Source organism: Echiichthys vipera (genome assembly GCF_963691815.1).
Source record: "Echiichthys vipera genome assembly, chromosome: 12".
NCBI classification, from domain to species: domain Eukaryota; kingdom Metazoa; phylum Chordata; class Actinopteri; order Perciformes; family Trachinidae; genus Echiichthys; species Echiichthys vipera.
Window position 1 is genome coordinate 16,852,455 of NC_139837.1, and position 16,113 is coordinate 16,868,567.

A 16,113-nucleotide genomic window follows, 5' to 3' on the forward strand; every position below is an offset into this window, starting at 1 on the left:
GAGAGAGAGCGAATCACATTACCTGCAGTTCAGTCTTTGGCACAATTTACCTGAGAGATTATTTACGAACAGCAGTTTACATGCAGGAAGGTTTCTTTCACTGCAAACACCTCTCACACCACCTGCATTTTGAGTGCCTGTGGGACTCTGGAAAGGTTCGGAAGCTAATAAGGTTCAGTATTCGTACAGCCACTAGTCTGTAATTAGGGGAGAAAAACAAAAGAAGGCTACTTGCATGTGGAGTAATGAAAAAACAACAGGGGGGGAGAGGTGGGACACAACAGCTCGGTGTGAAGACAAACAGATTGTACTAGGCAAAAAGCATCTGCTGCTATCCGCCTGAACGTCAGTTTCAAAGTAGTTCTTTCCAGAGAGGGTTTTTCTATCATTTATTTTTCTCCCTAGTCTCTTAGTCATGGGAGAAATCTAAGTCTTGCCTCAAAGTCACAGCATGTTCACGGTGATGATATACAGAGGCACGCTTAAATGTAAAAGTGGAAATTGAGAACGGTGCGATAGTGTTGTGTGAGTGGCAGTGGATAACTGTGCTATTCTGAGGATGTGGGTGAGGATGCTCACCACTTAGTGCCCCTATGGGGGCCTCATACTGGGCACAATTCTCTCTGCTGATGCCAACTCAGGAGCTCAGTGGCTCATGGAAGCTACTCACGATGCTGAACACGATTTCAGTTTTAATTTTTTCTACTTTCTTGATCGATATATCTTCATTCTGGCTTCATATGTGGAACACTGCACCAGCTAATCATGTAATAATATCTGCAGGAGATTGGTTTGAGGTGGTAAAACCTCAGGACCATCTGTGTATCTTTGATGTTGGCATCGTCCCCTGACGCGCTGCTCCTGCCGGTCCCGTTCCTCAAGGCCTAGTGGTAATTGGGTTACAGAGAGAGAGAGAGTGAGTGAGTGAGAGAGAGAGGAGAGAGGAGAGGAGGCTTCACCAAGCACAAGTTTGCCTCGTCCCTCAATGGGCCCACAAGCCTGTTCTTGATATCTGAGACACAGGAGACAAACTCTGTCATCACAGTGTTGAGTCATCTTCGAGGAGAGGAGAGGAGAGGAGAGGGCTTAAGCCTACAACAACTCCTTCCCTTTCGCAGTCAAAACTATAGTCATTCCCCTTACTCTCCAATCATTGTTTCCTTCCGTTATGGCCACAAAAGACATGCAGTCAGCATTCAAGGTGGTTATTTGAGATGACAAGATGTGTTTTCTACTAACAGTAAGTAGCAAGTCGAGGGCATGTCCGGCCTCTCCCATCTGCGCTCAGCTCCATCCATTAATACGCATGCAGATGGTTCTTTAGCCTGTCATTAGTGATCTGTTGAATGGGTAATGCTTGCATGTGTGTGTGTGTAGCATGCAGAGGGACCTCACAAATTATACGTATTCTCATCTCTGTTCCTCACGTCCTCCTGTGCTCACGCAATCAGTGCGTAAGAGAGGCCCTTGACCTTTCAAGATGCATGGATTTCCTGTCATGGTTCCTGGTATAAAGGAGGATTTTTATAGCTCCGCTGTGTCTCATTAAGCTCCATCCCCTCCACCCTCCTTTCCACCTTGGTACGACTGTCACTCACACACTGCTGTAACTGCAGACCTGACGTCCTTATTACCTGTGTTGATTCTCCCCCCGTGCTGTGACTGTGGGAATTTTGACAGGCTTTTAGGGGCCATGAGTGTTACTGTGACAACAGAGGGACTAAGTGCAAAGGGCTATTCTGAAAGAGAGAGGAGGGGTGGTGGAGTACAGAGGGGGAAATGTGCCTCTGGACCTCACAGATCTTTAGAAACTCACATAAGCTGAGGCTTCTGTCAAAAAGAGAGCAGCACATGCAGCAGTTCTGTGTCTAATACAGTGCAGAATCAGGATATTTTTCTTGGAGCATCATTTCAAGTCTGGTGAGGCACTATAAAAACAACTCTGTTCTTGCTGGGTGACAGATTTCCAATGCCGGCAATAAAGCCTTGTTACTTCTAACTCGCAGGTGCAGGTAATGAAATTCGGGCGGGTGGGCTGACACGTGGAGGGAAAATCTCATTTTGCAATGCCATGGGGCAGCAGGCAGCGCCACACACCTGTAATGTGCTTTGGTGCCGTCAGTCCCTGCAGGGATGACTTCTTTTCCTCATAGGGACCTGCAGAGGAGATGTCAGCAGCGCCGCCCTTTATCACTTTGTCATCCTCTCCCCCACATGCCACTCGTCTAATAAGCATCCTTTAATTGTCTTTTAATGAAATCAAATGAGGCCTGAGGTGGTCAGGAGGAGGTCCTACAATTGCACCTGAGGTAAATAAAAGTGTTTCATAACACAATATGTTACAGAGCTATATTAGCTTAAAGGCTCATTGACTGGCTGAATGATAGAATCAATAGATATCCCAAAGCAATATCAGTCAAAAGCAACTGGACTTGGTTATTTGTCTAGGAAGACGTTTCACCTCTCTTCCAAGAGGCTTCATCAGTTCATGTATGCATCTGACCAGGCTGGGACTGACCTGGACAAATGAGAATATTCACAGGCTTAATCAATAGATAGTAAAGCAAAATACGTGTATTATGACATAAAATCCTTACTCACTGCTGATTGATTATCTATAACGTCAGGAGACCACCTTCAATGCTAGTTAATGCAGTGCCGGGCAGCAACCAAATATGCTCATTAATCTTTTATTCTTTCAGCTCAGGAGAGTCAAAAATGAACCATCAATTATGTCTGTAAAACTAGAATTTGAAACCTAACCAGCACAGCCGCTTGAATTATTAAATAAGCTTCCTAGAAAGGGACTGGACATGCTTTGTGATCCAATATCCTCTCAACATATTTCAAAGTGAAGTGAAGTGTCCTTTTCTGTTTTCATTCCCGCCTGTATGCTATCTGTGCGTGACAGCTGGCTGTAATTTAGCAAGGGGGTTGTGAAGGCAATCTGCACATCCACACCTGCTTCGGGACTTTGCACATCACAATTGTCCAGTTATTTCCTTCACAACTGCAGCTGCTAAACGCAACTCTTGGACCGCCACTTGGGATATTTCTATCATAATCTATGAATTAAATATCATACAGAAAGAATAACTAAAAGAATAACTGTAAAAAAAAAAAAAGAAAAAAAAAAGAGGGATGGGATGAATATTGGATTCACAGGCTCACCACAGCAGAGAAGTTTGCAAGGAGTCCTCAAATGATTATTTTGGAGGGCAGAACACTGTTAACCATGTATTATTGAGATGAAACTATACAAAGCCCCATGGCCTGTTTTCTACAAAGATTTAGCATCTGCTTATGTCCTGCCGCCTTCTTGCATTTAGAGTTGATGGATCCTGACGTGAAAATACTTCATACTCTTTTCATTGAGGCTGAATGTCTCAAGAAGATCATAGTTAAGCTACAGTAAAAGCACTATTTGGCTGTTTAATAGAATGCCCCTCTGTGAAAATGTCCACACAACCAGTGTTGGGCAGTAACTGAGTAATGAGTTACAGAAATGTGATTACTATTTTGAGTGACATGATGACATGACTATGACATGGACTAACGTGTGTATGTGTTGCATTTCTGATAGTGTTATTAATATGTATTAGCAGTGTAAATGCATCTTTTATTGTCGTGAATGGCACCTTATGATAAATTATGTTCATAAATAGGTTGTCATTTTTTCCGTTTTAATTACACTGATGCCAGTGATGCACACAGTTTTCTTCTGAATGTTTATTTAAGTTTCTAGTGAATTTGTAAGTTATATTAGCCCACAGTGCACTGTAATATTTTTTAATTTCAAGTTAGTTGTTAGCTTGTGTGTTGAAGCCCAGTTTAAGCTACTGGAGATGAAAGAAGGCTATCGCATTTATGAGTGATCTCACACACACACACACACACACACACACACACACACACACACACACACACACACACACACACACACACACACACACACACACACACACACACACACACACACACACACACAACAGCACAGTAAACTGATAACATGACAATGAATATACCACATCCGAGTCGATGCATTGTTTTGAAGTACCGACTCTGAAAATGCTGATTCGGGGACAACCCTAGCAATATTCAAACCCACAGCCCTTACTGTGGAACATTATATGAATGTGCATTTGCTCCCTGCTACCAGCTGTGCCTCCGCAAGCGTGGGAATAACCATGTTAGCCGCTTCTCATGTTACCACCCTACTGCAGCATCGCTGACGAATCACTCACTGTGGCTTGAGCCTGATCGATCCTGATGATTATTGCAAGCTTAAAATGCTCCGGCACTCCCTTCCTACTGTCATTTCCGTTAATGAAGACCAATTTCCATTTAAAGCAAATGCAGCGGTGTCAAATTCAAAGCTGGTTATATTGGAGTGTCTAAATCAATTAGGATCATGTTGCCTGACATGTGTTAAGTGGTTGAGTAGGAAGGTGGGATTAATAAAGGTCTCCCGCTCTGGTAGAAGACAAAGGATACTTGGTTTAGAGGACTCTCTCGTGAAATAAAGAGCATACTGTATTGACACGAACCATTTGTAAGTAGCTAACAGCGCTTGCACTAAGACTAATATGTAAGAGAAGGTTCAACCTTCATCAAGCCGAGCACAAAAAGACCAGGTCCAGTCCAAGAGTCAAGGCTCAGCATTACTCTCTCACTAAGGTATTCCTCTCACTCAGTTTGATGAAAGTAATCACGGCTTTGTTGTGGATTATTGACAGAGCTACTGGAGTGGAAACGGAAGCAAGGTCAACCACAAGGACATTTATATGATTTTCATGCCGAGGATAAAGAAAGAGGAAACTCTGCTGCTTACTATCTCACTCTCATAATGTCAAATAGTCCAGCCTCCTTAACGTCACACTGAACGAATGAAATCTCCCCGCGCACCAGAGGATAACACTGTCACTTTTGACAAATCGGTTGCTCAGACCTTTATGGCTGTGACTAAACCAGACAAACACACAAGGGCATTTCAGTCTTTTGTCCACTTAATTTCTAAAGGTTAGGGAGTTGTAGTGACAGTGTACAACTTAATTGAAAGTTACAGAGTCAGGGGGGTGTCTAAACTGAACTGAGGTTGGGGACGTGGTTTGAGGGGGTGGAGGTCAGTGATCTGGAGTGAGGTCAAATGGTCTGGTCTCTCCTCCGAGGGCCTATTTAGTCAGACTACCTGGCCGTGGTGATTATCATTTGGGGGTGACTTATCCCTGATTCAGTCTCAGCCCATAGGCAATTACAGGTAGTCACACCACTGCAGCAACAGACACAACATCATTACCTGCGGTTCAACAGTGCACAGATGATACTCGTTCCTTTCTGTATGTCTCCCGCTCATCTGATTCAGACTCTCTGTTTCAAGTGGAAATATATCTATCTATCAACAACACAAACAGGGCTGCTGGCAGATTGTGCTGCAATTACCGTACATTTCTAAGGTTGCTGATCAGCGTACATGTATTTAATTTACAGTCTTCACTGTGCCTGTCACTGTGTGAAAGGCTCTGCTCTTTGTCTTGTCAGAGGTAATCAAAAGTGAGAGTGAGATGAGATTCTTCTGTTGTTTTTCATCTTTTGAGAACTTATTTTAGTCTCTGAGTAACTAGAGAGAGAGAGAGAGCGTTCTAATGAGGCATTCAAAGATTAAAATATGAAATATCTTGTAATTGGGTAAGTGGCATGCAGCTTTATTTTCATCAGAGAACCATACTTCATCAGCTGTATTCAGCATTATTGAGGACATTCGCATCACAGGCTGGCCTGCCAACTCAAGGATAAAATGTGCTACCAACAAAAAGAAACTGTCAGCAGTGACAGAATTCTCCTTTTCTTTGATTAGCAGTATAGTCACAGTGAATATGGGACACGGGGCGGAGCATTTCCAGACAAGATCCCCAGAGTTTTGAACAAGTCGGAGTTAAATTTGCAGCTGAAATTGAAGCATGAAGAAGATAGAGTTGTAAAAAAAGGAGAGCTAAGCAGATTCCAGAAGCAGGGTCAGATTATGAAAATAATATGGTCAGAAAAATATCTTTTCACTGTTTACAAACGTGGAAATGCTACACTGATGGTCATTATCTCTGATCATGAGTATTCCTTTTTAATGTTCCTTTAAAGTTGATATTTTGCAGGACAAATGAACCGTCTACTCCTGCATCCGTAATACTCGTCTATTAAATTTTCATCAGCCAAATTGAGTAAAAGCAGACTTATGGCTTGTTCTGAGCATACCCTGCACACGCAAAAGATTCGGTTAGCTGCTTTAATGACCTGTGCTCATCAGCCTCGGATGCTACTGCACCCTTGAAAACTAAATCAGTTCACAAACTTAATCCGTCTCTATGGCTTAATGACGCAACAACAGCAGTCGTTAAAAAAGAAAGGAAAATTAAAAGGACAGAAAAGCTTAATACAATTACAAAGCAAACCTCCCGTGAATTTGTTTTGATATTATGAAAAGCATGTAAGGGGTTAACGATGCATATATGGCAAACATCTTTAACCTAAGATCAAAGGTCACAAAGCCTCACTTTTTAGGTTTCCACAATGTTTCCTGACAATGTTTAAAAAATATATTTGTATTCTTTACGAGGAAGCTTGTTCCTGGAAAGTATTCATCCTTTTTGTTTTGGTATACTTCTCATTTGAAGCTGTACAGCAGAGTTGATGAAAACATTTTCAAATGACTGCCTCATGGACTGAATCTGCCCGGCAGATGTCACCTGTCAGGGTAATACATGTCTCGGGGATTCTATTGTTTTCTCCATGTTCCCCGTTGGCAACATCAATCCCGACCAAGCGTGGTTCAGTCTGGACAACTTCATGCATTGCTGACTTTATGAGTTCAACCTGAAGTCCCCAGGCTACACTTGTGGGCTTGAGGGCTCGTTGAATTTAGAGGGTTTTTACCATCACTTTCTTTGTCTTTCTGATTACTATATTTCATTTCATGTGTTTAATGTATCCTATTGTGATCTTTACTCTTATTAATTATCTCCTGGCAGAAACTTTGTAAGACAAGTGCAATGTAGGTATATAATTATTGTCTCTGTTACTGCGAATGCATCCATTTAAAAAAGTGGGACAAAACCATGCAGGACTGTAATAGCTTGTTTTCTTTTTACATCCCATTTTTTACTAATTCACTGTGTCAGCACTACCGCAGGGCTACAGTTTGTCCAGAAAGTCCCTGCTGTCAGACTGTGTTATCATGAGGCACCAAGGACCAGCAGCTCTTAACACACTAATGTCAGAGCTGGTTCCAATAACCCATTAGTATTTACTGTGCATGATGGCACCAGAGTTTATTCCTTATTAGCATTATCAGCAACAGTTTAAACAGTTTCCTGGCTGACGCTATTACAACATCAACCCAAAGACAGTTAAAGGAAACTTTATCCCATGTGGAAATCCTCTCCAAGTCAATTGCTGTAATTTTATCCCTATTTCTAGTATTTTCATATAATCTGCTCTGTAGGAGGGCAGTGAGCTCCCTCAGTGTCCCGCAGAGATGCCGAGGTTATTCAGAGTACAGTAGGAGGAATTTAAGTTCGACCCAATCCCTAGTGCGATTTTAGGCTGCATTTTCAGCAGGCGAAAAGTGGGACTCATGGGGATTTGGAAGACATTTAGAAATGGGACACAGTGGTGCCAATATCCAAGCTCCCAATTAACATCACCTATGCATGCATATGCAGCTTTAAACCGCTCACACATGATAAACGGTAAAACCACTGTGCGCTGCTGTGCCATTGTTTTTCTATGGGGATAGTCCTGGCGCCCAACTAGGCAGAAGTGCTACCCTTGGCATGCCACAACGCTCGAAATTGCTGCTGACCTTTCAGAGTGTAACCAATGAAACAGTGTTATGTGACATAGCCAGAAGCTACACACGCAAGTAGTAAAGGTAAATAGTAGTAGTAGTGATGTTTCAGAGTTCCCTGAACTCTAACGCAACATTAAAACATACCAAGATCTCACCAGGAAAGGGAATACATTGCAAAATTTCACCAGTCAGATGGGGCTACCCGGTTAGTGAATAAGCGTATAGTTTACGAACTTAGCTAAATCCAATAGTAAAGGTAGCTTAGCTGTTTATGATGCCATACCTGTGCTGGGGTTTGCCTGCTGTATGCAAGTGTCTGCACTATGCTCTGCACTCTACCTTGAGGTGAGCAGAAGAGCACATTTCTTATCATCTGAAGGCAGCTTTACAATTCAGTCCCAAGTACAGGAACACTGGCTGCATTATTAAATGTGCTCCTTTAAGAGTCAGCAATGTGCAAACGGGGAGGGAGACCAGAAGAGGCACTGGCACAGGAAGGACTTTCCTCACTTGAGAAAAGCCTTTTATTTCTGTCACAGTCATTTTCTATGGATGGGGTGAATAATCCTGTCAACACGGTGTATAGGCTGCCAAAACACTGTGAATTATTATCCAATTATGATTTGTTTTTCAGTGGACTTCCAGGATTTTCATGTGTTGGTCCTTCTGCTCAACTGGAAAGAAGAGACAAGCCACCACATTGAACACACAGGAGTTGGTTATATAAGAGATAGAGCTTTACACTGTTACTGTTGTTTTATCTTATTGACCCAACTAGGCAAGCAACCCACACTGGCACTTAGCATACAGGCACACCGGCTTCAGCGTGACCCTGATAGTTCAGTCCATACCAGCGCATCAGATAAAGGCTGCAGTGGTACAAGTGGAGACAGTGTTAAAACGGTCATACATGATAAAGCAGTGGAAGAACTCGTCCCTACAGCTGTAGAAGTGATATCCAGAGTGTTGGGCTGGACTGTGCTATCTTAAGTGCGCACAGGAACCGTGAGTAGTGGCCCATAGACACCTCGGATGGAGCTTAGTCTTAACAGAGGAGCGATAAACCCTCCATGGGCCCCGGTGGTACTTCAGAAAGAGAGGAGAGTGTGACTCCTGGGAAGGCAGCAGAAATACAGGCAGGCAAGCTTAGTACTGACCAGCAGAACTAGAGCCGAGCAATTCAGTCCTGTTGGCTCTTCAAACCCAAGGAGCTGTCAGTCCCTGCTGTGGTAGGCGAATGGATGATGTAGGAAGTTTCTGTTTACAGTAATTGAATCTCCTCCTGCCACTTGTCCTGTTCTCCTGCTGCAATTTAAGACAGATTTCCAATATTTCTGTATCTTCCTCACTGTAGGAGTGGAAGGAACTCCCTCTGTGTCCTGCCACTAAATCATCCTAAAACCCAACCAGCTGACAGTCACTGATGTTGACAATGTGGGAGGTTAAGGTTGTCATTGACAGTGATTTCTCCTCTATAGCAGGCTATAGCCTGAGTGATGGGAGGAGAAGAAATGTTAGATTCAACATCTATGTAGTCTGAAGGAGTGACACAGGTTAAATAACTCCCATTACAGTAGATCCTGCTTTAGGAGCCAACTGCCACTACCATGTACCACAACACAATAATGTTAATGCAAATACGTATGCAAAAATCTATCCAACTGCCTTAGAAACAGGGTTTTATTAAGGCATTTATAAGCCATCTCTTCTTCATATCCTTTCTTTTTTTTACCATCCGCCTCTCTTAACACTTAGCATGGATAAAAATACCAAGTAATGATAAATGTGCTAGATATGAATAAATTAATGAGGGGATATGATGTCTCAGAGGACCAGATATTTTTCCAAAGATGGAATGCTTGAAATGAACGTCAATTATTAATTAGCAAGAAGCAGAAGAAAGGCTGAAACAAGGAATGGAGGAATTGAGGTGGGGGACTAGCAGCTCTTCGAGGTGGTATTTAGAAACAGCCAAGCTTTGAACTAAATGCTAATATCAGCATGCTAACATGCTCATAATGACGATGTTAATACATGGCCAAGCTTAGAAGGTTAGAACATTTTAATGATCAGTGTAGTTTAGTGTGTTGGCATACCAACATTTGCTTATAAATACTTAATACAAAGCTCAATGCGGAGTAAGCCAGCTACCTATATTGAATAGGAAGGTGCTAAGCCAAAGATTAACAGTGTGGAATACACTAATCACAGGGTCGTGAGTTAGAGTCCCAGCTCCTCCTTTCTACATGACCAGTGTCCCTGGTCAGGACACAGAACCACAAATTGCTTTGGATAAAATTGTATAAACCAGCCGTTTTCCACGGAATAATGGCACAGTAAAATTGAATGACAGAAAACACTATCAGCAGTCAAACACCAAGTGCTGCTGCCATCGATGTAGTCTGGTTTACTGGATGTACAGTGTGGGTATAAAGCTAGACATCCTCAGGCATTCTCCTCTTCTTCCAATATCTATTTTGCAGGGGAACTGTCGCTGGGGTTAGCCCCGTCCAAGACTACTGTACTCTGATTAGTTTAGAGAAATACAAACAACCCAGAGCGTTTTTTCCCCTGTCCCAGAATGTCAACTCATAGAAACAAATCATACTCAAGCGCTGTGTAGACCATTATCGAGCATCTCGGAGTAGCCTAAGTGGGCAGATTTGATAAGAAAAAAATAAGAGAAACATGTCAAGCAGCAACACCTTGCATTTGTGTCTTTAACACTTGTTAAAAGGGGTTAGTCCACCAACAAAACCTGTTTCACAGCAATCCAAGCAGGACACATCGCCTGAAATAGGGGAATAAGGGAAAAGGAGATGCCCTCCACCATCAGAGGATCACCAAAGTCAGCAGGATTCCTCCTTTGACAACTATGAATATCAGTCTGAACAAAGTGGTGGACTGAACAACCCACAGACATTGCAATCTCAAGAGCCATGATGTGGATTTTTGTATACCATTTTATCTCACGGTTGGAGCTTTTAAAGTTTTGCACTTTTGAATAAATTTGCCAGTTGACAAAATCTAGTGTATTGAGCCATTTTATTGTCAGTTTTTAACCAATCTGTACTCTCTGCTAAAAATGTGCTAAAGCTTACACACACCCAAAGGCCACTGGCACCAAGTAGTGCTTTTGAACTTTGCATGGCTCATTACTAATATTTACCCACTAATGGCTCCTAAAACTCGCCTGGATAAAGGTTCTGTGTGATGATACCGCACATACTTTGGCTATAATATAATACACGCCTTCAGGTATGAGTTTACTGCCAAGAATTATCCAATCAAACATTTAATGACCTGAATAAAAGGAAGAGGGGGTTCAACAGAAATCCTTGATCCTTGAGTAGGACAGGAGTGCTTTGGTCCTTCGGCAACAATTAACTGCATGTCAAAAACCAAGCAGCCATCGCAGCTCAGACGAACAACAGTCTAGCCCCCCCCCCCAAAAAAAAAAAAAAACATAGAGGGGAAAAATGTGGAAGATACATGCACTTAGGGACGAGAGATGTTAGCTATTAATAGCTTGTGAGCTTCACCCCATCAGAGCAGTAAAGTAGACTCTCCTCAGCTTAATTGCATTTCCCAGCACAGCAGTGCTTCTCATCATTTTAGTTTTTTTTTGTGTGCCTCTTGGTGCAAATCCTATTCATCCACCCTGGCATATTCTGTTTGCTAAATATGCCAAACATGGCTAGGAAAAAACACAACATCCAGTTGTGGTAGTGCACGTTAAAGTGGCATTAAGCTTGTGCATGAGTTCCTCTGAGTGTGCATTTACGGTATGTGTGAAACCAACTTCTGTTAGACCAGAAGTTCTCCGGGCAAAAAGATGCCCTGCAGTTATTGGATTGTTTTGCTTCACTTCCTCTTTTTGTGGGAGGAGAGAGACAGAACAAACTAGTACTGCAGCACTACACTGCATGGACAGAGACAACCTCCTCCCCTCCTGGACACTCAGCCTCTCTAATGGCTAAATACATCACATTCACCTTTATCCAGCTGCCTACACAGTTACCTTAACAGTTTGCAACAAATACGGCCATAGAAGTAAAGGCTTTTATACCTTTACTCTCCATACATTTCAAAAAGGTGTCACTCACACTGTGAAATAATTTCATCTCTTGACTAGGACTACACTAGCCTTTTGCTCCTTCCTGCTGGAAAGTGCTGATGTCTTCCAGCTGACAGTGGCTCAGACCTTTGGGATGAAGCTGCCAGTGTTGTCCCAGGAGGCTGAGCATATTGGTGGCCATCTGCCTCCCTGCAAGCAGCACCTTCACACTGCGCCAGCCTGCCCTCCCACAGAGTCCAGAGGCCGTGGGCACTCTGCCCTCAAAGACCCAGCACCTCTTTATCGTTTGGCCTCTTTGACATCTTCAGCTAATGAGTGGCACTGAGATAAAATAACAGAAACTACATCATACATACTAACGTATTAAGACCATATAATAAGATAAATATTTGGCCTATATTTTTATTTCTCTATATGTGAAAAAAGTTGTGCAGCTACTTTGCATCCTCAGCATTCTCCCTCAAAAGCTTCAAATCAAAAATTGCATTTTCAGCGCAGGAAGGGTTGGGAAAATCCTGTCACTCTCAGAATCATCTGTCTGTTGTCACTGCATATGACTAAAACATGAAATGATGAATATTTCCTCAGGCAGCATCCTGACAAGCAAAAACTAGCCTCTTAATGCATTGCCTCCAGGCATGTGTAGCGTTACATAATGAAGTTCTGCTATGAAATCTATAAAGATGCCTAGTTTTACATGCAACTACAGAATATTCTCTTTGCAGCGTGACAGCTTCTTAGAATACATGGACGGCAATTACAATACTGAATAAACAATGAATGCATTAACATGTAGAACAGGCACACAAAACAGACCCACAACTATTTTTTGACAGTGATTTAACACCTGTCAGGAAACCCAGGCTTCAGAGAGGGAAGTCATTTGACAGTCATACTTCTTGTTTGATTATTGATTATCATTCTTTAAGAGGCTGGAAAAAGGCGGAAAAGCCCACTACTAACTAACAGACTGAGTATTTGCAGTAACAAGTGAATTGTTGATGGTAATGTACTTCCACTATCTTTTATGCTGCTGATGTGTGACAGTGTTCAGAGCATCCAAAGTAGTGTGAGGAATTTATCAAGTTTCTGAGTACAAAGGAGGTCATGGCAGTTTTTCTGGGTGATCTGACTGGAGGTGTTTATTATAAGGAAATTCTTCAAGTTGTCACCAAGCCCTTAACGCCGTAATGATGCATAGTTAACAACAAACACCGGCGCAGATGCCATCAACAATTATTTGACATCCTGTCTCGCATATCCCTTCACTAATGCGTTTACCTTGCTATAAAAAATGGACAATCATTAGGATAAGGATAAAACAACAGATTTGGGATAGTGGGACAGTATCTGTCAACTGCAGCCCACCTATAGAACAGTTCCAAGAAGACAGCAGACTCAGGGATAGCAGTGGATCCCGTGGTTTAAGTTGGATCAAAAGCAGCTTTTTTTAAGAGTGTCAGAGCGCTGGCAGAGAAATAACAAGCAATTCGTCGGTTGAGGAGAAATAACCACCCCCTCACTGGTCGTTCCCAAACCCGGCCCTCAAGAACCAGCTACTTCCTCCCAGCCGAACATCCACGTAATTAACCACCAATATTGCTCACCCTCTCCAGTCAAACAGCAGCTATTGAAAGTGATGCACCATGGGGACAAGGCAATTACCCTTGACGCTTAAAAGGACCTCTCACTGCGCAGACCCTCGCTGATGGGATTGAGAGCTTATTATTGCGATTGGAGGGCTGAAGTTTGCCAGAATAGAGATGGTACAGTTCAGTGGTAGGAAGAAGGTCCTAAACTTGTTTTGAGACGGCTGAAAGAGAGGCTTCCTGACACCTGAGTGTGTGGTAGATACACACTGATGTGGACCAGCGAGCTGTCAGGAGTCTGGCCATGGGTCATTGCCTGCATCGAATGCTGATCCCTTCATAGCACACGCACACACGCACACACGCACACACGCACACACGCACACACGCACACACGCACACACACACACACACACACACACACATAAGTAAGCCTTACCTTTCTGTAGACGATCATATTGGGGGAGTCCTCCTCTGGATCAGTTGTGCCCACGCCTACCTGGTCCCTGGAACCCTCTGCCATTTTTACCCAGTCCTGTCAAAGAAACAGGAGAACAACATGAATGCAACATCAACTGGACCATGGAAAAACATAAAAGTGAGGACTTGATAAACATCAGTCAGCATTTCTATTTCCCCCCGGGAACCTAAATTTCTCCAGCTTTTATCGTCATGACATTCAGGTGCCAAAATGTATGCGGCTGTCTCTGAAAGCAGACGCTTGTCACAGTAGGGACAGATAAGAGAGCTAACGTAAGCTGATGTAAGCTGAATATTAACAAGCTGCAAAGTCAAATCTTGAACATACAATATAGCGGTGATTCCCAACTGAATCACTGGGGCTACATGAAAGATTTTGGAGTCGCTCAACTCACAAAAAATGGTTGAAATAGAAAAAGCTAAAATGAATGGCATCTAGCAGCGAGGTAGCACTTTGGAACCAACTCAGTACCCCTCCTCTCATCTCTCTTTCCAAGCATGTAAAGTAAGAGGACCTTCAGCATCCAGGTAACATAAATATATGAAAAGTCCTCTCTAGAGCCGAAGTTTGGTTTGTCTGTTCAGGTCTACTGCAGAAAACATAGCGGTGCAACATGGTGGGCTCCTAGGAAGAGGACCCGGGCCGCTCGCTATGTAGATGTAAAAAGGCTCATTATAAGCTAACGAAAACGCAACAGTTCTTACTTTCAGGTGATTATACAGTAATAAAAAACTTAATTATAGTATTCCATTTCCGCCAATATATCCCCCTAAATCAAACACACTGGTCATTTAACTTGATAAACAGTTGAAATAGATATGGTTGGTTAAAAGTAATCCATCAACAGCTGAAATACTTAACTGATGGTTAAATGGTTGAAAAATTACAAATACAAACTTGACCGCATTGACAGTTCAATTGTATGAAAGAAATAGCAACAGTATCCACTTTTATGTCATCAATGTCAAACATCCAATTAAAAAAATCCATTCATATGAACACAGGTTAGGAACTGCTGCAGTACAGTGTGTCTGCTCAGGGGAGTCAGGATGACAGTAATTCTGTATACAGCAAAGATGTGTGCCTGCAACACAAAGTCAGTGTGGCTGCGAGGAGATGAGTCATCTTTCTTTGCAAAAACACAGACGTTTATAATGAATGAACCCTTACTGAGGTGACACTGATAGTTTAACTGTGGTCAATGTGAGCCACTATGTTTGTTTTTGTTTTTATGCTGAGCGTTGAGGAAGTGTTGACTCCATTAGCTGCAATCATATGATGGTTACCCCTGATCCCCCCTCCCCTTGGCTTCAAGCTTTGAGAGCTGCTGTTAAGGGATTTATTTACAACCCCTACACAGTCCCCATCACTTTCTCTTGGCTGTCTTCCCCCCATCCCTCCATCTCTCAGGAGAATTAATTCTGCATAACTAAGGATTTCCATAAACTACTCTGACGACAGGGCTTCAACAAGCCCCCTTAGCCTCCTCTAGCCTTTGCCATTGAAGCCTCCTGTGTGTATTAAATGGGTTAAACCATTTATTAGTCCATTAATCGTGCTGAGGAAAGAGGGGTGAGGGGGTGGATTACACAGTTCGACACATTCATAATTTTTTGGTACTTATAAAATACAAAGTGCAAGAGGATAAAGCTGCCATGGAAAAAATGAAAGTAATCACACGGCTCACTTGGCCTCACTACTTCACTGTAAGAGCTATTCGTGTTTGAAAAATAACTATTATGAGCTATTGACGGGAGAAAGCATAGAGAAGATACAGATAGCATTTCATGACAGGCACACATGAGCAGGCACAATAAGAAACCTTCATACATTAAATGAATTAGTAACACTACATGTTGCCAAGGGCCGCTCGCAAGGGATTTGAAGTAGTTGAATTATGTAATTGTTAGCCGTGCAATGTTACAAGTCTGAACAACTGCAGATAATAGGTCTGGTGGAGAGAGGGGGAAAATTGAAATAGTTGAAATTCAGCGTACCACTAGCTTGCACAACAGGAAAGGTGGCTTTGTAACCATAGTTAAACACTTTAATCTATTACACCACAGAGTATGGTGATGCGCTTGAGTGAATAAGTAATCATCCGCTCTTGCCTTTCTGTTTGTTA

At 42.5% G+C, this 16,113-nt stretch overlaps 1 protein-coding gene across 6 annotated transcripts in view; it reads right to left on the minus strand.

Moving 5' to 3' along the window:
- LOC310954536 (regulator of G-protein signaling 6) overlaps window positions 1–14,030 on the minus strand; it is a gene marked incomplete at both ends in the record, with an annotated part of 33,347 nt that extends 19,317 nt beyond the window's left edge. For all 6 annotated transcript variants that reach the window (XM_083924046.1, XM_083924045.1, XM_083924043.1 and 3 more), the window contains one exon: window positions 13,947–14,030. In XM_083924046.1, coding sequence (XP_083780172.1) covers window positions 13,947–14,030 — 84 coding nt within the window. The remainder of the gene's footprint in view (window positions 1–13,946) is intronic.
- Window positions 14,031–16,113: the final 2,083 nt, after the last annotated feature.